This window comes from Vicugna pacos, chromosome 3 (genome assembly GCF_048564905.1).
Source record: "Vicugna pacos chromosome 3, VicPac4, whole genome shotgun sequence".
Taxonomy (NCBI): domain Eukaryota; kingdom Metazoa; phylum Chordata; class Mammalia; order Artiodactyla; family Camelidae; genus Vicugna; species Vicugna pacos.
Genome location: NC_132989.1, coordinates 77,079,937 through 77,105,186, shown reverse-complemented (window position 1 = coordinate 77,105,186; position 25,250 = coordinate 77,079,937). Strand labels below are relative to the sequence as shown.

General features: G+C 32.1%; 1 protein-coding gene across 8 annotated transcripts in view; it reads left to right on the top strand.

The window, feature by feature from the left end:
- TRAPPC13 (trafficking protein particle complex subunit 13) overlaps positions 1–24,942 on the top strand; it is a 30,953-nt gene extending 6,011 nt beyond the window's left edge. For 3 of the 8 annotated variants that reach the window (XM_006197526.4, XM_072958585.1, XM_072958587.1), the window contains exons 2-13: positions 3,910–3,978; positions 4,541–4,640; positions 5,649–5,733; positions 10,109–10,236; positions 13,101–13,173; positions 14,187–14,231; positions 17,323–17,340; positions 19,233–19,366; positions 20,628–20,826; positions 21,887–21,987; positions 24,404–24,554; positions 24,678–24,942. In XM_006197526.4, the coding sequence (XP_006197588.2) occupies positions 3,910–3,978; positions 4,541–4,640; positions 5,649–5,733; positions 10,109–10,236; positions 13,101–13,173; positions 14,187–14,231; positions 17,323–17,340; positions 19,233–19,366; positions 20,628–20,826; positions 21,887–21,987; positions 24,404–24,554; positions 24,678–24,785 (1,211 nt within the window). In that variant the 3' untranslated portion in view covers positions 24,786–24,942. Of the gene's footprint in view, positions 1–43; positions 536–2,220; positions 2,320–3,909; positions 3,979–4,540; positions 4,641–5,648; positions 5,734–10,108; positions 10,237–13,100; positions 13,174–14,186; positions 14,232–17,322; positions 17,341–19,232; positions 19,367–20,627; positions 20,827–21,886; positions 21,988–24,403; positions 24,555–24,677 lie in introns of those variants that run through there. The other 5 variants (XM_072958589.1, XM_072958588.1, XM_006197524.4 and 2 more) reach the window with 5 other exon arrangements.
- Positions 24,943–25,250: the final 308 nt, after the last annotated feature.

Here is a 25,250-nt window from a genome sequence, read left to right as displayed (position 1 = left end):
TCTAAAAGGAAGGAGAGGTTCATTTCTTATCTATCTAGACAGGACTTAGGGAGTAATCAAGACCTAAGAATTTAGAATCTTTGAGGCTTTTAGAGTATTTAGAACCTTAGGACTGATGATTCTAGCACTAGCTAACAGTCGGGCTCGGCAGTATTTCTGGGTTCCACTGTTAAGTCATAGGCAAGGAAACAAATCAGGGGAACAAAGAAGTATACAGGAAGGTGAATCTGAAACCATTTGGTAAAATGCCAAAGCACTTACTCTGGGAAAGTAGCAACAGTACCATAATTTTATTTTTCCCTGACAAGCTATCTACCTTAAATACTAACTCAAATTCTAAGAAAAAAGGTGTGGAGGGCATCACACGAATTTAACTTTGCCGACTTATCAAATATCTTAAAGAACATTTTTTGAAAAATTTTAAGATGAGCTCCTGCATAATGATTCACTTTGATTTAATCTGCTGAAAATGCCCTAAATTATTTCAACGTTCACAAACTTGAATGCCTTCAGGGACTAGACAAATAAGACTGTGGTAAGGACTCTGAAACTATGAAACTCTGGAGAAAATCTCCATAATATTTTTTTAATGTGCTGGGCAAGCAAAATGTACATGCAAGATGAACTTGGCCTAATTCATTAGTTTGTAACCTCAGGCCTATCTTTACCTTTATTGAAGACTTTAAAAAGCTTTTTGGAATATTTTAGATGAAACCTGAATTTCATAAGTAAATCAAATGTCTTTGTTTTGTAAGCTCCACTCAGAGCGTTTCTACACATGGCACTAACTGTGCAATGTGTGTGAATACTTGTCACTCAACTAAAAACACATATTCTGTTTTTAATTTTGACCAAAAAGTTGCTTTAACATTCAAAATTGGGTACATATTCACTGTTTAATAACCAGAGCTTTCTTATGGTTCCTCTGCCAGTTTTTTAACCTTGTTTTTTATTGATATTTGCTCTTTTCCAACAGTTTAATTTTTAAGGTCCGTTAATTCATATTAAGACAGGAAATACTGAATTTTAAACCTATATTTGATGTGGGCATACTTTGTATTATCATTCAAGCAGTGAGTTAGTTTTATGTCACTAATTTGGCTTTCCCAGTGTGTGTTTAAATGTCTGCAGTATGACAAATGGTGCTTTATAGTAATTTTTTTTGAGTCTACAAGATGATAGTACTTTACATAAACTGCTATCCCCTCTGCTAATTTTCACCCTCTTTGAAAATATGAACAGGTGTTTTAAGTACCAGTTTGGGATCTTTTTACTTGTAATGGAGGGTTGTTGTTTATTCACTCTCGATTGTCTCCATTCCCTAGAAAACCATGGAATCACCAAAAACTAAGCTTTATAGGACTTTTGTACATAATGGAAATTTGAGCATATAGTAGGCAAATAAGCTGACTACACAGTTTGAGTGAATTCAAGAATAGTTTTTTAAGAGTGTTTCATAATTCCCTTGAGAGTGTTTTTCCTCTTTAATATTTGGTTTCATCTGAAATGAAAAAAAAAATGGAGACTAGAGAACACCAATTGGTATTAAAAGTGAGCTTAGAGTCAGATATTTAAACTGAGAAGAACTATCTCCTGTATATCATTTTCAGAACATCTTTTTATCCCCTTCAGATTGGACTTAATTTTAATCTGTTTTCCTAGTTGAACATAAGAATAAAGTAGAAAGTCAGAAACGCCTCCTTAACCACTTCCCTGCCACACCGTTGATGGTTAATGTTCGTTTGAGATAGAGTCCTACTTTGAGTTCCCTTGGGATGTTTCTGATAAGGCATGATTCCAGGTTTATGACCCTGGGCTTATAGTTAATAGGGAAAATTATTTTTAAACAGAGGGAAATCACTTGAATTCAAATCTAGTTTTATCATCTATCTGCTGTGTAATCTTTCATATGCAAATTACCCTCCGTAGGCAGTGTCGTTATCTGTTAAAGGGGGATAATAATACCAACCTTGAAGTTATGGGAATTAATTGTGTTAATACTTGTAAAGTATTTAGCATAATGTATGGCACTAGTAAATGCTCAGTAGATTCCAGCTACCCAAGTGACTTCAGAAAGTTTAACATTAGCACTTTTGACTATTTCAAAAGCCATCTATTTAATATAAAATTATTTAATGGTCTTAGTTCATAAAACTTTAATTTCAAAATAATGCCACTTGAGGATTTTGGTGAGGTGCTAATTCTTTCAACAAAGATCCATGGAATATACTATGTGCCAGAACCTGTGTCAAGCACCGAGGCCACAAAACCGAGCATGATCCTAATCCTCAAGGAGTTGGATAGGAGTGCCATAAACAAGTAAGTTAGTAAACACAGTTCATGAGAAATACAAGGTGCTATGAGAGAAACAGGGTGACTTTTTTTCTGAAAAAGATGACATTTAAGCTAAGCTCAAGATGAAAAAGGCACTAAATTTTATATGAATGATAGAGCTAGTTAATTAGTAGTTAGGTGTTACAATTTTACACATGGTAATGAATACCACATATTGTGCTTTGGTTATTTAGGTCAATCTAAAGATATTAGTTTTGATTAAAATGAGCATTTTTGGTAGAGCATAAAGAGAGTCTTCTGAGATTCATTTTCTGAAATATTTTACAAGTTTGTGTGATTTTAAATTTTATATTTTTGTCTTTGTATTGTATGTTGTCTAATATTATTTTGATGTGATCAAAATGTTAATCTATAATTAATTGAAAAAGATTTTTTTAATTAGAGTGTCCTATTTTTGCTAGACTATGTTTAATAAATTTTCACTTTTTCTAGTTTTCTTTTTTTTAACATTTTTTATTGATTTATAATCATTTTACAATGTTGTGTCAAATTCCAGTGTTCAGCACAATTTTCAGTCATTCATGTACTTTTTCTAGTTTTCTATAGCTTAATTTTTGTCTATTTTAATTTGATGTATATACAATTTAATTGATATTGAAATGAATTTGTAAACTAATTTTATTTTTCCCAGATAGCTAACCACTTGTCCTAGCACCTTGTAATGTTGATTTTTCTTGCCGCATCCTAATAATTTTTTTAAAATTACCTAGTATATCTGTATGGTCTTGCATTAGTAAGCCAATTAGTTGGTTATGGGCCGAAATGTTGTAATATATGTTAGTCCATTTCTTTCTCATTTTTTTCCCATTAATTTCCTTAGCTTACTTTTATTTGTTTTTCTAGATAAATGTTAGATACATTCTGTTATAGTCCAAGAACAAATATTAATTTTGGTTGGACTTCTATAAACCTATACATTTAACTGATACTTTCATAAATTTTACATAGAATTAATATTACGTAAAGGGCCACTTACTGAACTTCCAGTGGCCCATGATTATAACCAAGAGATAAAACTTACAAGGAATTTTTTTGGAATAAAACTATTGTTCATATTCAAAATGGTACATCTAAACTTTTTTTCCTCTTAGGCTAATATTGGATAATACTTTCCTGATATTGTTTATAGTGAAGTCACTTAGGACTTTTTTTAAAGATGTTTAAAGAATAGACATTTCTTTTTGAGGCATAGGGGAGTTGAGATACTACATATTTGTTCTATCTTTTTTTTGTTGTTAATAATATACTGTTGATTAATTATAGTATAGCTATCCAGCTTGGTGAATTTTAAATAGTCTTTACTAAGAAAGATTTCATTCATAGTAAGAAAGGAGATTGATTAACTATTTTGTTGGTATAGATATATTGGAAAATTAAAAACAAACAGGTCTGTAGGTGGGTCTTTTTTCCTGTTTGGCTCCTACGAAGGCACATATTAAGCAATTTATTTGTTTTTCTAGATAAATGTTAGGTGCATTCTGTTATCATTTTACAAACTGCTATTGCATCTAAGTTTTTCTTTTTGTTTTTTTTTTTTCCTCTCCTAAATCACAGTGATGCGGTTGACTAAACCTACTTTATTCACCAATATTCCAGTAACATGTGAAGAGAAAGACTTACCTGGTATGGCACATGCTTTATTCTACTTGCACCTATGGAAAAGTTGAAACCTGGATTGTCTGTATTTCCTTGGAATAAGCCTAACCTTTCCAATTTTATGCTCTTTGCTGCATTCTTTGTGGCCTGTTCTGTGAGTGGTAGTTACCTGAGTAACAGGTCTCACTCATATCTATAATTCAGGATACTATTGATACCTCATGGCAGCAAGAGACTTTTATTTTAGTTTTGATAAAAATACATTCCTCGTAATGACACTATAAAAATTTCATTTATCATCAAATGTTCCATCAATATATGTTAGCATTTCCTTTATTTAAATTATTGGAGCTGTCTGTATTTTATATCTCATGACCTACATTTTTCTTTGTTTCTGGAGTGTTCATTCTCTGTGGAAACAGAATTTGGGGCATGCATTGTTGTATTAAAGATTAGAAATTGGATTTTTTAAAATACAGTTTTTGTTAAGAGATTATTTCTTAAAATATTTCTCCCAGCTATTTCTTTAGGTCAGTAAAAGTTACTTATAAGGTAAATGTTAAAATTTGATGTTTTTCTCATTCTACAGGAGATCTCTTTAACCAGCTTATGAGAGATGATCCTTCAACTGTAAATGGTGCAGAAATTTTAATGTTGGGAGAAATGTTGACATTACCACAGAATTTTGGGTAAGAAATGCAACAATACTTTGAAGCCATTACAGATGATGTTTTCAGAAAATAACCATAAGATGGAAAAATGCTCATGATACAATTTAAGTGGTTTAAAAAATAAGTCTTAACAAAAATTATATTATGGGATTCTGGGTCTTTTTAGTTAAAAAAGACACATTCCAAAATACTAATAGTGGTTCCTAGGATGATAGGATTTTAACTTTCTTCTTTAAACCTTACCATATTTTTTTCATGCCCACAAATTCCTTTTATTTTAACTGACTTAGTCTAAATGTCATTCGGAAGCATTTTTTTTGTACATCTTCAGAGCCCTCTCCCAATATAAATTATCAGACCAGTCAGCTAATTAGGAGCTGTAAATGTTTTGTTCCTTCTCTTGCTCTTAACTGTTCTCTTATTCTAGATTGTTAATGAGGTAGAAGCTCCTGGTTCCACTCTGTTTGCAACTGAGACAATTTAATACCGAAAGGAATTTTTCAGGTTTTTTTAAAAGGTTTATAGAATGTGGTCACTTATATATATTTGTATCTTTATGTATTTATATGTATAAAATATATACTTATAAAAATATAAACCAATGTCACTAGTCATTTTCATTAGAATAACTTGGAAAAATAAAATAAATTGGTAAAAAATACTCTTACATCAATAACTTGGGTCTCTTGTAGATTCAGAGCATAAGTTATTTCAAAAATTGCCTTTGTCTAGCCTCTTCAGTAACAAATCTTAAGACTCTTAAGATGGATCTGATTTCAGTGACTTATTTCTAGGAGAACAGGCAGTTTGTGCAGTAGTTGGGGGCCAAGATATGTGACATGTTTTATAGATTAAATTAGTATTTTGAATTGCACTAGGTAATGAATGACCAGCCTAGTGTAAACAAAGAAATATTGAAATAGTATCTCACCTGATCTCGATCTTTCAGTAACTTCTCCATTTGAAGTTCACAGTGCTGCTCAAACTTGAATGGATTTCTGCTTAAAATTTAATTTTATTTCACAGGAATATATTTTTGGGAGAGACCTTTTCCAGTTATATCAGCGTTCATAATGATAGCAATCAAGTCGTAAAAGATATATTGGTAAAAGTAAGTGACATTCTTAACTTGGGACTTTTTAAAAAATCTTTTTAATTTCTATTCTTATGTTTTGGAACTTCATTAAAATCCACATTTGATACTAGGCTTTCAATTGTCATTAATAACAAGCACTAATTGAACATCTAAAATAATAAAATATTATGCTAAGCACAGAATCATTTTTCCCTATCCTCAAATTTTGTGATGGCTTGAGTGAGAAAATGTACCAAAGGTAAATAGTGTTTTGTTTTTATTTTGTTAATAATTTGTGATTAGCGTGATAAAATTTGAAAGAAGAGGAAAGATCACAGGGGACTGCATCATTCAGGAAGGCTTATTGAAGGAGAGGGAACACAAGAGGATCTTGAAAGAATGGCAGGATTTAAAGAAGAAGACAAAGAGGGTCATGGTAATTGGAAGCAACTGGTAATTGGAAGCAACTGGTAATTGGAATGTAATTGGAAGAGACATAGAAATATATAATGTGTTCTTGTAGCAGTGAACAAAATTCATTTGACAAGAGTCGGGAAGATTGCAGAGATATGTAGTAGCCATACAGTGGAGCATCTTAAAAGCAAAGGTAAGGCTAAGGATATTTTAAGACAGTGGACAGTCCATGGAGACTTCTGAGCAGAGGTAGTCATACTGTGTTGGAAGACTAACATGAAAGCATTGTATAAGATGGTTTGTAGGAAATAGATCAATAAGAAAATTCCTGTAGTAGTTTAGAAATCAAGAGACGGAATATGCTAACTCAATTAAACAACTTGAAATTTATTCACAAGGAGAAAGGGTATAAAGAAAGTAAAAAATCATTGTATGTAGGGAAGAAGTCTTTGTCAAAACTGTCTTCAAGTGAAGTTTAGGTCACCAGAGCATTGCCAAAAGGGAAGTCCAGTTAGAATGAGGATGAACATGATCATCAAGTACTAGAATTGAAAAGGACCTCAGAGAGCAAATATTCCAAATTTCATACAGGACCCAACTTGGAGAAACTGGATGCACATTTTTGCATACATGTGCGTATGGTTCGCATACTGTGGTTGGAATTTCTGCTTTTCATTATCAGAGACTGGCAAACTACAGCCTGCAGGCCAAATTTGGTCCATTGCCTGTTTTTGTAAAGCAATTTAATGCTAAGCTAAGAATTGTTTTTACATTTTCAAATGATAGAAAGGAAATAAAAGCTTATTTTGCAAAGTGAGAGTTATATCAAGTTCAAGTTTCAGTGTCCATAAATAAAGTTTTTTTAACATTTTTTATTGAGTTATAATCATTTTACAATGTTGTGTCCATAAATAAAGTTTTATTGACACACAACCACACTCAATCATTTGTTTATTATCTGTGGCAAATTTCAGGCCACAACAGTAGAATTGTGTAGTTGCAAGAGATACTGTATGACCTTCAAAGTTTAAAATATTTGCTGTCTGACCTTTAAAGAAAAAGTTTGCCGACCTCTGCATTTAATTATGAAAAAGTCTGACTTTAGAACTTTGAGAACGTATACTTTTTTCCTGGCATACTGTTGGCATTCAGTAAATGTTAAATTTATTTTCATAAGGTGAATAAATCAGCAAATGTGTATAATTTAAGTCAATATTTAAAAAGCAGATACTACAAGAACATATTTGTTATAAAATATGTATTTATGTATCCGTGGGCTTTACTTGGTGTTAATTTCTATAAAGGCAGTGCGATTTGGAATAGTAACAGCAATAGCTAATGTTTATTGAGCAGTGCGGTAGGCCACCGAGTCATCTTAGTTTCAACTAAGAACTTGCATTTTGTTTATCATTTTACAAACTGCAGTTGCATCTAAGTTTGTTCTTCTTTGTCATTTTACAAACTGCAATTGCATCTAAGTTTGTTCTTCTTTGTCTGCTTTTCTTTAGTTCTCCTTAGTAAATTTTCATTCAGATCTGTATTTCCTTGGGTGCCTTGCAATTATCTCCAGTTTTTTTAAAGAGATATTTAATTCAGTTTGAATATTGTGATACAGTTTTCTTCTGTTTCGCCACTGGTTTTGGGTAGCAGTTTTGATCAATGAATTATTTGTTATCATTGTGTTTTCTTTTTATAGTATTTTTGTATAGCTGACGACTGTGGGTGGCTTCGCATTCTGTAAAATGCACTTTGGCATGCTTTGTTATTCCTAGTTCACATACACCCTCTTGCAGCATTGTGAGCAAAGTATGTTTTCTTTACTGAGTGGCTTTTGGTACAGTGGTGGAGGAAGAAAAGGTTGAATATTCCTCAGTTTTTCTTTTTTCTTACGAACGGCAGCATCCTAAATGTTTTTCCTCTTGCTGTTTTTTCTCTTCACTGACAGTTTGCAAAAGGTTCCTGAGTTTTTTAACTCTCTTTTTCCCCTGGAGTCTTGTCTTTCCAAAATTGCCTCTCCACAATCAAACATACAGTTAAGTCTCTTCCCTGTAGACTTGCTCTCATTTTCCAGTAATGCACTTTCTGAGTATTTTCATGCTTAGGTTAGATTTTGTCTTTCGGGCAGTGGGTTTGATCATTCTTAGGCCCGTATCTACTCTCATCTTCTCTCTTAAGCTCAATTTTTTCCTGAACTTCTGTTGTCCGATGTGAAGGCTCATGGCAAGAGCATGAGAAATTTGTTTGCAGAAATTTGTTATTTATCTCCTTACAGGTAATTTGAAGTTCATACATCTGCTGCCCTCTAGTTATGCTAACACAGGGTTTGTATGGTTAATTATTTTATTTGATTTATTTGAGGATTACTTAGGAGATTCACAGTTTACTCTACTGCCATTACTTCAGCTACTCAGAATTCTGCCCTCAAAACTTTGTTTATAGCTTTTAAAATTTTGGAATGTGGAAAACAGATTATGAATCTTTACTTTCTTTTATTCCTTCGTTGATATCTTACTGTTCCTTTTGAGAATAAAAATGCTGTATAATCTATTATATTTAACTGGAAACTACTAGGGTGGTTTTTTGTTTTTTAATTGAAAAGAATTTTTCACCAGTAAGTGTGAAAACATCGGCATGCTACAAAAAAAAAAAATAAAGTGTTCTAGAAACAAAAAACAGTATAGTGTGCTATAAATAAAAAAAAAATAGTAGATAACTCCTATGGTCCGTATCGTTGTTTCTCAAACTTTAGAAGCTATTAAAGTCATCTGGAGGATTTGTTAAAACACTGTTGCTGAGCTTCACTTCTCAGTGTTTCTGATTTAATCAATCAGAAATGGTACCCAAGAATTTACATTTCTAACATGTTCTCAGGTTATGCTGATTTTGTTAGTCTGGGAGCCATACTCTGAGAACGAATGGTGTATAATAGGCATTTGCTCATTTATTCAACAAGTCCATGTTCTAGGCATGAAGAATTTCTAGATACTAGAGTTATAGCAGGAAACAAAATAGACAAGGCTTCTATTCTCTTGAAGCTTATTCTAGATGTTTTTAAATATTTTTTCCCTACTTTTTAACATGAATCGCTTAATTATACCAAACTCTTAATGGCCTCTGATGCATCTTGAGCTTTTACACTTAAGGTGCTTTGCTAGCTCTTTTTAACTTACTTGGCATGATTTCTTTTCTCCCCTTTCCTCTCTGGCTTTTTTTTTTTTAATTCTACTCATCCAAGAACGAATTTGCAGCATGAAGCCTACCCTACAATTTAAATTGTATTCCCCTACCTCAAGCTAACCCTCCATTCCTCCTATATTCTGTTTTATTTTCCACAAACATTTGAACTATATAAGGGCAGGGATTTTAGTCTGTTTTGTTCACTAGTATATCTCCAGCTCCTGGAAAAACCCTGGTAGATAATGTTAAGTGCAGCATTATTTGTAACATGAAAAAGGAGAAATGTAAAAGTGCTCAGCTACATATAATATATACACTAGTTATGGTTTAAAAAATAACACATAGGAAAATATATTGGGCCGAAAGCCTGTGGATTTTAGTTTCTTATTTTTCCCTTCTTCTCTACTTTCTAAAATGTTTGTTAAAGAATTTTGAATTTCAGCTTCATTACTTAGTTGTATAACCTTGGGTAAGTTGTTCCTTCTCTGTGCCTTGGTTTGTCTGTGAAATAGGGGTGGTGCAACTACTTATTTCAGGATTGTGGGCATTAAATGAGTGCTTAGAACATGGCCTTGCATGTAGAAAGGTGCCCAATAAATGTGAGCTACTACTGTTTAATAACTGAATATGTAAGAGACAGAATATATAATAAAGGTATTACCATGGTTCTAAGATCAAGCTATACAGAAAGATTTACACAGAGAAGTGTTTTTCCCCCTTTATCCCTGCTTCCTTGTTCCTGTTCCCCTATTTTGTCCACCCATACTTTGTCCATACTCAGTAGGTAACCAGTCTCATTTGGATTTTATTCTCTTTCAAGGCTGATCTTCAGACAAGTTCTCAGCGTTTAAATCTGTCAGCCTCCAATTCTGCAGTGGCTGAACTAAAACCTGATTGTTGTATTGATGATGTCATACACCATGAAGTAAAGGAGATTGGAACACACATGTAAGAATTAATTTTACTATATCTCAGAGGCTTTTACTTATATATGCCTTTATTTGAAGTTTTTGCTTTATTTCCATGTATTATTAAGCCTAAGAACCTACTTCAGAAGGAATTTTATGTTCCACATTAACATGCTTGCCAGAAACAAACTTCAAACAAGTGTTTGTTTTGTAAGGGAAAAAAAACGTATTTTACCCTCATTTATCTCTAGTTTCATTTTTGCATCTACAGAAAATCTTACCTAAAAAATCAAAATCCATGCAAACCTTTAAAACCCAGGTAGCACTCTAAAAGCACCTTTATTCCCTTGAATTGCTAACAACTGGTGTTAATAGCATTTACTTTGAAATTCAAAAATTTTCAGTTCTGTATTTAACAGTGTATAAATACACTCTGCCCTGAGAGATCAAAAAATACAGAACCAAAGTCAGAGAAGCTATGAGGAAATAATCTCAAATTCTGTATTCCTGAACCTCTGTATGTATATGAATGTGAATGCTCTATTTCTCTTTGAGAGGCAAATATAAAAATTTGAGCCATCTCGAGTAATTTTAGACTTCGCTATCTGCCTTACCACCCCCACATCCGATTGATTCACAAAGTCCTGTTAGTTCTTATTAACCGTCTCTCAGTATCCCCTCTTCATCTCCACTTACATCACCATTTTTGCTTCTCTTCTTTGTCTTAAAGAAGTATATAATGTTAGCTATTATTTAACTAATTCATTTTGATAATAAGCTCTGTTGCAGACACTTTTTAATATATATTCTGTGGTTGGTATATGCTTTGAAGTCAAATTTTCTGGAGTCCAAATTTCAGCTCAATTATTTATGTAACTGTGTGATCTTGGATAAGTTACTTAACACTTGACTGATCTCCCGCAAGCCCTAGGAAATTCTGACTTTGTGTAGGTTTTCCAAAGTTCTGCGCAACATACCCTAGGTTTCACCCTTCATCATGCTTCCCTCCCTCTCTGCACTGCAGTCATATTGTCTTCTGTTATCTCTGAACTCTCCCATGTTTTAAAATGTGTTCTTCCCTGACAAAGAATACCCGTGTCGTTTTGCTTAGTTTACTGTTACTTCTTCATATCTCAGATTTAGCATGACTTCCTCAAAAAGGCTCTTTTGACCTCCTTGACAAGATTAAATCTCCCTTTCTGCACATTCTGGAGCATCCACAACTTGCCATTTTTTTCTGCATCTTTTGTACTTAAAATTACTTACTGAGTGCCTGTTGTCCTTATTGAAGTGTGAGTTCTGTAAAATTGGCTGTATCTCCAGGATTTACAGAGAACAGTGGTTAGTATCTGTTGGAACTGAGTTTATTGAAATAATATTAAACGTGTAAAATCCCCATTTACAGAAAATGAGACTCTTGTAGAATTAAATAGCTAGTACATGATGACATAGAATACAAATCTTAATCTAGCTTCAAAACCAGTGCAATACCTTGCTATCCTGCTTCTGACTGTGAGCACTTTGAGAGCAAGTAACGAGTTTTGGTGAACTTTTTAAGTCCCTAGCACCTGTTTTAATACTAGGTACAAGTATGAAGGAGAAATTTAATTACGTATATTGGTCACCATTGTAATCACTGTTAAGCAAATTGGTATATTGTGTTCCTACTATAATCACTATTAAATATTGGTATATTATGTTCTAATCTTGTTTATGTATATATATATATATCAGATGTGTATGAATAGTTTAATATTAAATATATTTGAAATTTTAAAATAAAAATATATTAAAATAAAAATCAAAATACTAAAGCATATTGAATAAATATTTTTATTTTGATAAAATATATTTAAAATATTAAAATATTTTATAAAATTTTAATTATATTACCATGGTTTTATCTTTTTCAATGCACTGTGAACATTTTCCTCCTTGAGTCAGTATTATTTGAAAATACTGTTTTTAAAATGGCTTTACCTTATACACTTGGACCATGTACTGTAATTCGTTTACCCTAATGTTGGACTTTACATTATTTCTAGTCTTTCACTATTATAAATAACACAATAGTTAACACTGTAATATTTCCTATGATAGATTACTTAAAATGGGTTTAGTATAGGAGTATATAAGCATTTTTAAGACTTTTTTACTGACAGATTGTTTTCTGAATTTCTTAAAACCACTAGCAGTGTAAAGAGAGTCAGTTTTCCTTACCAACCCTGACATCTCTTACAAAGAATTTTTTCAAATCTTAAGAAATGGAAAAATCTTCTCTCATTATTTTAATTTGTTTCTTCGACTGCTTTGTGAGGCTGAACACTTTTACATTTTTGTTAGCTGATTATGGTGCTCAACTGACCTGTGTATCCTTTTGTCCTGATTGGAATGAGATATTAAAGTTTTGCTTACAAGAATTTCTCTTCGTATTGTTAGAAATATTTTATCCCAGTTTGTTTTTTAATTTTGTTTTAGTGTTCTTGATTTATTCAATTTATACATTTTTAAGAGACCTTTTCTTTCCAGTGTATTTATATTAAAAAGTCTTTCTCTATTCTGGTGTCTTTCTAAAAAATTATATTCTAGTTTATATGAACTTATATTTCATTCAGCTATTTCGTTATTCTGGCATACATACTGGATTATACTTCACCTTTTGAAGGAAAAGTTATTGACTTCCTATTCTAAAACTGGTATATCTTCCTTTACTAATCAGAGCTTTCTTCTTCATAGAATTATATCAATCTCTGCTGGAACTCCTTTTTTCCTATTCTAGGTTCATTTGGCTACATTTTCGCATCATTGGCATAAATATTTTCCAAATTTGTGAATAGAATTTTTAACTATTAAGAAACAAAGTTGAAAATAATTCAAAATCATTAAAACGTCTTTCTGTTTCAGCTTGGTGTGTGCAGTGAGTTATACAACTCAGGGTGGAGAAAAAATGTATTTTAGAAAATTCTTCAAATTTCAGGTATTGAATATGACAATGGTAAATAGTTTTTAGATGCCTTTTCCCCCCCTTAGGAAGTTATTCCTGTTTATCTGCAGTGAAAACTGGCTTCCAAATAAAGCAAATAGCTTAATATCTTAGGATTTGTCATATTACTAGCAATCTAAAGTCATACAAAAGTAAGTTAAATAAAAGCAGAGAAACTGTCATCACCAGTGTAATGTTTTACTTGAAGATTTTTATCCAAAAAAACTGTTATTCATGCCTTAACTAAATATACAAGAATCTAGAAGAGGGATAAAGTGAGTGTAAATTCTAGACAAACTAAGTGTAAATAATGTCAAATTTCTAAAGAAGTATGAAGTGAAAGTTTATTGACCTGGGCTAACTGGACCAAGCTGCCTTCAGAGACTCTGTAAATCACTGAAATTGTAGTTAGAATTTTGTATTTATACACAATTTTCAAAGTCCATATCAAAAAAATGTCAGAAACCCCTGGTTTAACACATGTATGCATATGGATGGGGAGATGAGATGACCATATATAGTTACATAGATATGATGCTATATGTATTTTTTATCCCCCTCTTTGTAAGTGGAAGAAAAAGCATTATCAATAGGAAAATAAATTTTGCTGTTGTCTTGCTGCATCACTTACTTGTTTAAGATTTTGTATGCCTTATAAAAGAAAATGAAAGGTTTAATTACTTATTTTGATAAACATTTTAGTGAAATATGTAAAGAAAAATACATAAAATATGTTTCGTTTAACAAAATACTATGAACTACAAACCCATATAACTTCTATAACTTAACTATAACCCAGTCAAAAAATTATGGTTGCTTTGTAAAAAATGCATTTGGGATTGTTTTTGTTTGTTTTTACAAGAGTATTAAATATCCAGTAGAAAAGGCTTAGAAAAGTTAAAATTGGAAAATGCCTTTGACAACTTTAAGCCCTATGATTTAAAACAAATAAACAAAAATAAATGGTCAAATGATAATAATCTCCTTTGATTGTTTTATTCAATTAGGTTCTCAAACCTTTGGATGTGAAAACCAAATTTTACAATGCAGAGGTAAGTGTTGGGCACTTAATGGTATTTCATATTCAACCTTAAGATCTTATTTGACCAACATTCTGATTTATTATGTTTCTTTTCATGTTAAAGTAAATTGCTGACAAGACTACAAATTACTTGTGAAAAATGAGCATAAAGTTCAATCAAAAGTGAATAACTTCATTGTAGATCTCTTTTAATCTGCTGTTTTCAACTTACATGGAATCAGTATGCCTTGATTTTTATTCTTGTTAATTTTGTGAGGCTTTCAATCCCTTTCATTAAATGATTGCCCTATGCTTCCACTGAATAGTGGTTTTTACTGTCAAAAAGCATTAGCAGTCTGTTAAATATATTTATAAATGTGGTTCTAATATTACAGAAATTAAAGTAGTAGATCTAACCCTGGAAAAATTTAATATTCATGTAGAAAAATATTAAATAGAGCTCAGCTCATTAAATTCTTTATCCTGTGAAGTCATTGTGCCATCCAGAGTTAGGTTGCCATTTGGTGAATGGCTTGAAATGCTCCTTTGCAGAAACAAATTTGGCAAAAATATAGAAAGAAGTAACTTTTAGAATAGAAGGCAGACTATCTTGTATCTTAACAAAAGAGATAAAAATGGAATTTGCCATAGGAGAAAGGTTTTATTATTTAAATTTATTTTACAAAATTCCATTTTATCCTGGCATCTAGAGCGCCAGAAAAAGCAGATTTCCTAGCAAGCCTCTTCCCCTCCAAAACTCACTTGTTTCATAACACATTGATAAACTTGAAGATATTCAGATACAATATTTTGAAATTAAAAGTATATTTTTATTACTCTAAAACCAGATGACCAGAAGTTTGCAGCCACATGTCAAATTTGATACATATTTTTACCATCAGCAGCTGAGTTTTTATTCAGTATAAAGTTTGTGCTACAACTGGCCATACTGAGATGTCTTAAGATAAGAAACCTGACCTGCAGTAAAGACCTATTAGGAGAAAAGAAAAAAGTACATAATATAACAAAGGTAATTAGAGTAGTATATAGTGAAACTAAAGAGGATGATAAAAAAGGTGTGCTACAGGAACTGTGGGGATGAGATTTTAGAGTAGTCTGAAGAAGTCTGTTAAAAATGTCCAAGTGTCAGAGCCGTGAAGCCATTCCAAGCAGAGTTGCAAATGCACATGGAATATTGATTACATAATGAAGAGTATACGTATTTGATGGGAGGATACAGTCTCATCAAGGAGATTACTAGATGTTTAAAGAATTGACATTTCTTTTTGAGGCATAGGGGAGTTGAGATACTACATATTTGTTCTATCATTTTTTGTTATTAATAATGTACTGTTGATTAATTATAGTACAGCTATCCAGCTTGGGGAATTTTAAAGTCTTTACTGGGAAAGTTTTCATTCATAGTGAGAGGCGAAATTGATTAACTATTCTGCTGGTATAGATATATTGGAAAATTGAAAGCAAACAGGACTGTAGGTGGGTCTTTTTTTTCTATTTAGCTCCTAGGAGAGTATATATTAAGCTATTTTAGGTTTTCTTTGTTGAAATATGGTGGTACATTAAGATGCTTATCAAGTAGTTTTATCACACTGATGTTCAGAGTGAGTTGCAAACCATTTTTTAAATTGCTGGTTATTCCATGAGTAATACTGTAAAAGTAGCACACTCCCCCATAACAAAGGGAAAAACCCACTATTCCACCACACCAAAAAATAATTGGTTTTTTATTAATCAATATCCTCTTTCAGTCTTTACTCATTTATATATAATACTCTGTTTTTATACTCAGTAACAATTTTATTGGCTGTGCTTTTCAGCTAACATTAAATACAGACATAATCTTTCAACTTTGCTAATGAACTTCAGCTAAAAAAATTTTACTAAAATTCTGAACTTTTGAAAATAGACATTTCTTTTAAAGTGAAGAGTGGACAAATAGCATTTAGTGTCTCTCTAAAATATTTGATATTATCTAATTAGACAAACAAATACTGTTCAGCCTATAGCATGACGCAGAATCTCTGGTCCCCAATTCAGGTAAATTGTAGGAGTTAGTAAACTACAGTAATATCCATAGGTTATGTTTATTACTCTATGCCAGAGTCTTTACACGATGACTAGTATTAGCCCACATTTGTTTCAAACATGGTTTTTATGCTGCTTCTAATAATTCTAATATGTGAATCACCTAAAGGAAAACAAATTTCATGAGACACTTTGTTATAGTCTTCTAAAATAGAAAAAACTTGTAAAAAAAAAATTGGTAACATTAGAAGCACTTCAAACACTTGGTCACCTGCTAGGTACAGAGCTCCATGCCAGGTACTGAAGAGAAATGAATATAAACTGAACCTCCTCCCAATCCTCAAGGTACTTAGATCTGGTGGAGGAGACAACATGACATAACTACAGTTAAGCACTACACCCCCACCACAATCATGAAGTGTTATTATACTCTGGGAACATAAAAAGGTGAAAAATGATTTCCAGCTCTGTGTTTGACATTTGAGATGGCCCTTAATAAATAAGTTGCTTTAGAAATATATATGAAAAAAACAAACTGAAATCTGTTAGTAAGAAGAGAATAAACTCTTAGTTGTCTAAAGTAGTCTAGCCCAGCATTCCCTAAAGTGGGATCAATGGAACTCTGATCATCCAAGGTGCTCCTTGATAAAATGATTCCTTTATTAATTAGATAAGTTTAGGAGAAGGCGTACAGTATATATTCTGAATGTGGCAGATCGTGTGTATCCATCCTATGCAATCCATGAAGAATTACCATGTAGGTAAAGAATTTTTAGAACTAGAAAGGCATGGGATGTACCTCTTTTCCCCAAGATACGCCCTTGAATAGTTGCTCCTGTCTGAGTGTTCACATATAGTGTTCTTCTCTATTCATTTAACCTTAGCAGTTTCACCTTTTTAGAAAAATGATTTGTCATATTTCTTTATGTTACTTTCTGTTTACTTCCTTGTTTTACTAATGCTGTCTTGTTTAGTAAATTTTTTAAAATGCAGAAATGCATTTTATTTTAAAGTTATTCCTTTTCTTTAACATTTAATCTGATTTTTCTAATTTTTCTTTTTTATTTTTCCATTAGAGTGACCTCAGTTCTGTGGTAATTTGATTTTTTATTATAAATTTATATGCTTTTCTTACCACTTTTTGACTCTGCCTAATTAATCTCTTTACAAAACATAGTGGAAAAACAAAGTTAGTTGTGAATACTACCTATGTGACTTCAAAAAAATATATACGATTTGTACTTTTTATTTTATATTGATTGTCTTATTCTGTGGGAAAAAAATAAACCAAAGAAAAATGATCATATTGAAACAATTATATTCTCATTTTTAGTATTTTTCTTGTAGATATTTTTTAAAAGAGGCATGTTAACATTTTTTAAAATAGCCTTAATATAAAATATCATACTATAATTTTTTGAATAAACTATGTATGTAGTTGAAATTCATCTTCAAATGCACAGTGGTTTTAGTTTTAAGTCTGGGTCAGGTAAAGATGGCCCCTTGACAACAGTAAATGGGAGAAAATTAAATTTTCCCAAGTTGGCTAAAATCTTTTCAAATTTCTATTAAATATAAGCAACATTTGCTTATAACACACTACATATATTATAACATCAACTGCCTTAGCACTGAATTCTTATATTAATTTTTCAGGTGTCAAAGTACTTCATACTAACTGTTCAGACTAACTTAATTTTCCATTATGCTGCTTGTTTTTCTTTCATTTTATCTAAGCGCTTCTAAACTTATGCAGAAAATTGCATTTGAAAATTTGAAATGTGGGTCTGTGGTTTTTTTTTTTTTTTTAAAGCAATGGATCGATGGGATATATTTACTTTTTTTTTCCTGAGAAAAAGTAACAGAAAAATGCTTTTAAATGTGTACATTCTTTTAAACTGGTAAATCATTGTATTTATATTTTCATTTGAGCACATGTGCCAAAGACTAAAGAAACTCTTTCATTTTAGATTAATAATACATTAAATTATAACTTTATCATTATAATTTTGCAAATGATTTCTATTTTCCTGAGTAAGAGCCAATTTGGTTTTGGTCGTAGTTGATTTTGTTTTATTTCTGTTTATATTATTACTACGAAACTTTTGAACAAAATAATTCTTAAATATCCTTAGTGTACCATTTTGTATATAGGTTTGTTTCAAAAATGAGCCAAGTTGTTTGTTATCCTTAATTATAAACACACAAAAAAAACTAAATAGCATAAAACGAAAGATGTTTAGCATAATCAGGAAATGAAAAAATTATGAAAAAGTACATATTTAAGTTACCCACTGACTGAAGTATAGCATTAGTTTTCAAATCTGTCACTAAGGCTACATAGTACTTTTTGTTTGACTTAAAAACTCAAAGATTATCTAGTATAATTCAGATGCTTTTGCCCTAAATATACATTTACAATGAACCAAGAAATCCAGCTAATGACCACTAAAAAGGTTGCTTTAATTAAAATTAAATTCTATAAGATTATAAAATGGGTCATTCAACTATACTAGTGGTCCCTATACTGTCTAAATCGAAGTAAGATGAAAATTGAGGCTAAATTATGCAGGAATATTTTAATGAAGACCCATTATCTTAACATAGCACTGAAATGATAGGTGCACAGGTATATTCATTATACTAAATTGCATTTTAACATTTTAATAACTTACTAGAAAATTTAAGATATATGTAAATGAAATTCCAGTTAAATATTTTTGGACATTAATACAAAAATTATTATAGTTATCCCCTATCCATTGTTTGAAAAGCTATCAGTTGACTAACAATTGACTTTACCCCTGTTAATTATGGTAGGATGAAGATTTCTTTTCTTGTATTAATTATGATAACTTTGATTTGCAGGCATGAACTAATCACATTTGTGGTTAATGTTTTTTCTTCATATAAATTAGATATTATTGTTGAGGTAAATACTTTAAACACCATCATACTTTGGTGGATTTTTTCTTCATATTTTCAGACTGATGAAGTATTTCTCGAAGCCCAGATTCAGAATATTACAACCTCACCCATGTTTATGGAGAAAGTTTCACTGGAACCATCTATAATGTACAATGTAGCAGAATTAAATTCAGTCAACCAAGCTGGAGAATGGTAAATATGAATTATGAAGTGTTTGTTTTTATTTTGAAGGACATGAACTTTTTCTAACATTGTTACTCTTGGTTAGTTTGTATATATTTTTTAATTAATAGACTTAATTTTTTTAGAGATGTTCTATATTCACAGAAAAATTGACCAGAAAGTACAGTTCCCACATGCCTTCCTCCCCACTTACAGTGTCCATCCTATTATTTATATTTTATTTTAATGTGACATATTTTTTATAATTAATGAACCAATAATGATTATTATTAACTAAAATTCCATAGTTTACATAGGGTTCACTCTTTATGTTGTACATTCTATAGATTTTGACAGATGTAATGACATGTAGCCATCATGACTTTTTTATAAAATTGTTTCACTGCCCTAAAAATCTCCTGTAGTCCACCTATTCGTCCCTCCCTTCACATAAAAAAAGGTACTAGCCATTTTTATTTGAAGCATTTATTCTTTTAATTTTCATAATATTTCAGTGAGGTGAGTATGAACAGTTCATCCTTATGCTGCAAATGATAAAGGAAATGATGATGGAGAAGTTAGGGTAAGAGTAAGCAGTGAGTTTGCAGAAGAAATATTCTCTCAGCATCAAAAAGAGTGAACATAAGAATAAAGGATTTAATTTTTTATGAAAATGAGATACACATGTGTTTCTGTAGGTAATTCAGAAGAAGAATAAATTGTAGGTTTGACATTTACATGGATAAGAAGATAATACCTGTAGAAAGTACCTGATTTTATTAACCAAGAAAGAAAAATTTACTTTTATCTTATTATGGTGGCTAAAGTAGAGTTCTTAGCCTCTCATACCCCCACAGAGAAAAACAATAATCTTCCATTCTTTTCCTGATCTTTTAATTCATTTTGAAAATGATTACTTAGTTTAGAATGGTATGTTTCTTATTCTAAACTATTTTCTTTCATAGTTTTAGAGAAAAGGAACAGGATACTTAAGGTTCTGATTTCTGTTGCATTTTTTCAATTAATTGATACATGTCCAATACTTTAGGTAGTATATTACATTCTGTTATAGAGAATTTCAAGATTTTCCATATAAACTGAAAACAAATTAAAGAAAAATAAGTCTTTTCAGTACAAGTCCTTTTCATTTGTATCGAAACCAATGACCTGTTCTATTCTAGATCTTTGGATGGTAAATCATTCAATTCATATTCAAAGGAACAATCACAGCCATGGTTTCTCTTTTAAAAGATTCTAGAGAATTGTCTCCATCTCTGTCTCCACCCCTCAGTGTAACTACATTTGGGTCAAGAGCGTATTTGCAGCCAATGGATACACGCCAATACTTGTACTGCCTAAAACCCAAGAAGGAGTTTGCAGAAAAAGCAGGCATCATTAAGGGAGTAACAGTAATTGGAAAATTGGATATAGTATGGAAAACAAATCTAGGTGAAAGAGGAAGACTGCAGACCAGCCAACTTCAAAGAATGGTGAGTCTAGAAAAAACATTGGTGGGGGTTTTGGTATGTCGGGAGCAAATAGTTAGAACAGCTTAAATTTTCCTAGATCTGTCACTAAAAATCAGAGCACTATAAAAAGCATTAATATTGCTAGAGAATAAAAGACTAGTTATTACAGTGCTCTCTAGGTAGAAAATGGGTATTAGATGAGGAGAAATGTTCACGTGTTAATTTGTCCATAATACATGATTTTTTACTTTTCCAAACAATTTAAATGAATGTGATAACTCATGCTTGCTGTTCATCTGACTTCCACTGTACTAACATTTTCTTTTTTTGCAATGTCTTGGAACTCTTGGACTTACACTACATTTACCTACTCAGTTCTTACATTTTTTAAAGATGTTTAGGTCTAGGTCATCTGAAACTCAGGTGAGTCCCACTCAAGTTATCTTGTAGACATTGGTTGGATATTTGGCCCGATTTCTACTCGAATAGTATGGACGGCTGCCAGTCTTCCTTTTCTTATGCTAGTGAGAATATGCTACAGAATCCTCACTTTATACTGAATAGTACCTACTGAGATACATTCTAAAATTTATTTTTCTTATACTATTTGAGATAATAATTGGGGAAAAAGGATTACCTCTGGATACAGCCATTAGCTATCATCTCTGATGCTCTACCACTGAGCTGTTTCCCTCCCCACCATGGCATGTTGATTCTGTGGTCTGTCCCTGCCGGTGTATCTTGTGAACAGACATGATTTTCCTCCAGGATCATTTCAGTGAATTTCCTCTTTCTGTGCAGGCAGTAACCTTATAGAGTATGTATAAGCTACAGTATCTTTAGAAAGCATACCTTTAAGATCAAACCCCCTAAAATTTCTTTACTGTTTACCTGTGAGATTCATTATATTTCTCCTAAACGTGGAGTAATTATAACAAAAATGTCAGGAGCTATAGTGCTATTCTACATGTAGTAGCAACAAAAGAAGTTAGAATGAAGAACATCAGAATGACTGATACCTTCATTAAAATGGAAAGGTTTTGTAATAGATGTATGTTAACTGTATTGCTTTTTCTCTTAGGCTCCAGGTTATGGAGATGTTAGGTTGTCTTTGGAGGCAATTCCAGATACTGTAAACCTAGAAGAACCTTTTCATATTACTTGTAAAATAACAAACTGCAGGTAATGCCAGTGTTTGTGGATGGATGTCCTTTCTTCTTCATCTAAGAGAGAATTTTTAAATCTTTTAAACACACTGTCTCCTTTTAAGTTTCCTCTTGCCATATATCCATCTCTGATGTTGACACTGAATACTGTGAAGTTCTCCATCTCGTAGCTGTATATTAAATTTTTTAGAGGTCCTACAATATTAGACATTTTCTGTATTTTATTTGCATATCTATGAGGTAGATATTAATTATTTACATTCTATGGAAAAGAAAGCCAACTGAGAGGTTGTGACTTATTCAAGCTCAGAGAGCTAGTGGAGATAGGGTTAGAATTTGAAACTGGGTGTATTTGACTTCAAAGTCCATGTTCTTTACCTTGTTTACACTTCCTTCACACTTCAGATTACTAAAACATGAACCACTAGGTTCTTACAGAACAGTACATTATAGATTTACTATAATAAGATAGATTTTTCTAAGGCATACTTATACCCAAGTTGTATCTTTAGTATTAAGAAAGTAAAAATTGGTTATGAATTTAATATAAGGAATAATCATAGATTCAAAATAAGGCTTTGATAATAGAGTATAATCTAGCTATTGGGAAGCAAAGAGGATAGGGCTTTGAAGCCAGAAAAACCTAGAATTAAACCCCAGTCCTGTCACTTTTGCTGCTACTTGTATTACTACTTGGGGCACTTTGATAATATTGCAGTGATGAATCCCAGTCCTCATGGTCTGAATATATAATCCTTTTCAATTCTGTATCCATCCCGACTTTGTGATATTAGGGAGATAGGAAATATACATCCTTCAAAATGATAAAAATACCTACTTTCCCTGTGAAGATAACTAGACCTTCCCATGTACAATCATCCCTTTCTCTGTCTAGCAAATTTTAATGCAGTTTTTTAGTGACATTCATATATTGCTATAATTATTAATCTCTTCCTCGCTAGATTGCAACTAATTCAAGAGAAGAGACCATGTCTTACCTAGCATTATAAATGTAGTGCCTGCCACATCATAGGAGCTCAATGAACAATAACACACACAAGATAAAAGACCCTGTACCTAATAAGGTGTACTTTTGGATTTTTTGTTTTGCATTTTTCAAGTTATAACAAATCAGTTATTGACCAGATGACAAAGTGCTGTAATAAATAAAGAAATTTTATTTATTTTTGAGTACTTTACCTTTTGGTGATTCAAATAGGCTTTCTAAAAAGCATTTGTGCTTCAGATCTTCAGTTCCCTCATCTATAAAAATTGAATTACCGTCCCCCAACACATACAGACACACAGACATACACACACAACATACACCTACTGGATTTTTGTGAAACTTAATGAGAAAATTCATGTAGTGCATGTACACTGGTCTGGGCACACAGTGGACATTTCAAATTGTTGGGGGCAGACAGGCATGTAAAAGCTAAATTAAATCAGTATGTCTAAAAATCAAGTTTAAATTGAAAAATGTAGAGCCAACTATGAGAAGAAGAAAAGAGCTTTAGGAGATGAAAGTAGTCATGAATGGTGGTAGAGTAGCAGACTGTTTTTCATTATGAGCTTTTGGTTATTTTTTTTTAATGTGCATACTTTCATTAAAAGTTTTTTAACTTAATAAGTTTAAGTTGAACTCATGATATCAGTTATACACAGAAGTAGTCTTTTCATGTTAACACTGAACACCTGAATACTTTTACTTCTTTTTTTTTCTTTTTTTCTAATGTAAGATTTTTTTTAACATTTTTTATTGATTTATAATCATTTTACAATGTTGTGTCAAATTCCAGTGTATAGCACAATTTTTCAATTATACATGAACATATATATATTCATTGTCACATTCCTTTCTGTGTGAGCTACCATAAGATCTTGTATATATTTCCCTGTGCTATACAGTATAATCTTGTTTATCTATTCTACAATTTTGAATACTTTTACTTATTAATCCTGCTGGTCATTTTCTATATTATCTGAATGGTAAGGAGCATAGATTAAACAGAAAAAGCACTGGACCAGACTCCGTTTCTCTTTTTCTTTCTTGTAGAGTACCTAACAAAAATAGGAAGAATATATAGCAATAAGATTAAACACAGATGCCTGGAAGTCTCTCAGAGAAGTGGCAAAACTGTTAACCGATCAGCATCAGGGAGCCAGTGTCTGCTAACAGAACCGGAAAGCCCGCATCCAGACAGGCAGATTAGTCTCAGTGCCTCTGAGCATCCTAGAAGATGCTGTCTCCTTTCATTTTCCTGATTCTATCTTAAGTGAAATGAAAATGAAATGATAGCTTTTCATTTCTGTTTCTGGTTTTCTACTGGACACTCAAAAAAGGAATTCACTGGCAAGAGTGGAATAAATATCGCAGTACCCCTTTGTGAAAGGAACAAGATTTATTCCTGTTTTTCTGATTCCTCCAGCAGTGAAAGGACTATGGATCTGGTTTTGGAGATGTGCAATACCAATTCCATCCACTGGTGTGGCATTTCAGGAAGACAGCTTGGAAAACTACATCCCAGTTCCTCCCTCTGCCTTGCACTTACACTACTGTCTTCAGTACAGGGACTGCAAGTATGCTCTCGTTTCAGTAATTTCAGTATTTGGGGACTGTTAACCCTTAGAAAATATTAACCCACATTTTCTCTGGTTATTACCAATGAATGAAAACTTCGATCTATATTTTTGTCTCAATAGAGCGTCTCCGGCTTAAGACTCACAGACACATTCTTAAAGAGAACATATGAATACGATGACATCGCCCAAGTCTGTGTGGTATCTTCGGCCATTAAAGTGGAAAGCTGAAGAAAATTTCTATTGTGCTTTTCATTGAGTTTCCAGGAACTTTGTGTACTTCCGTCACCTTTGTAAAATGATCAAGTCAACCGCAAAAATAAGTATGTATTATTTAAATTTCTTTCGTGTAAAGCAGTTAAATATTAAATGTTTGTTTTGAAAAGAACCATCTGCTGATTTTATCTTGTGAGTTATATTCTAAATGAACATTTGTACGTTTTCTACACATATGCTATTTTGTTTCGTTTTAAATGACCATTGGACTTTATTCCCCAAGAGGTCTATATTTGAGACCACTTGTCCCTAGCAGGTATCTGGAACAGGGGTCAGCAAAATTTTCATGTGAAGGGCCAGGTACTAAATACTTTGGGCTCTGCAGGCCGTGTGGTTTCTGTTGAAAATACTCAACCCTGCTGCTGTTGGGCAAAAGCAGCCAGCAGGCAGACCGAGCACAGCTGTCCGTTCACAGCAGGC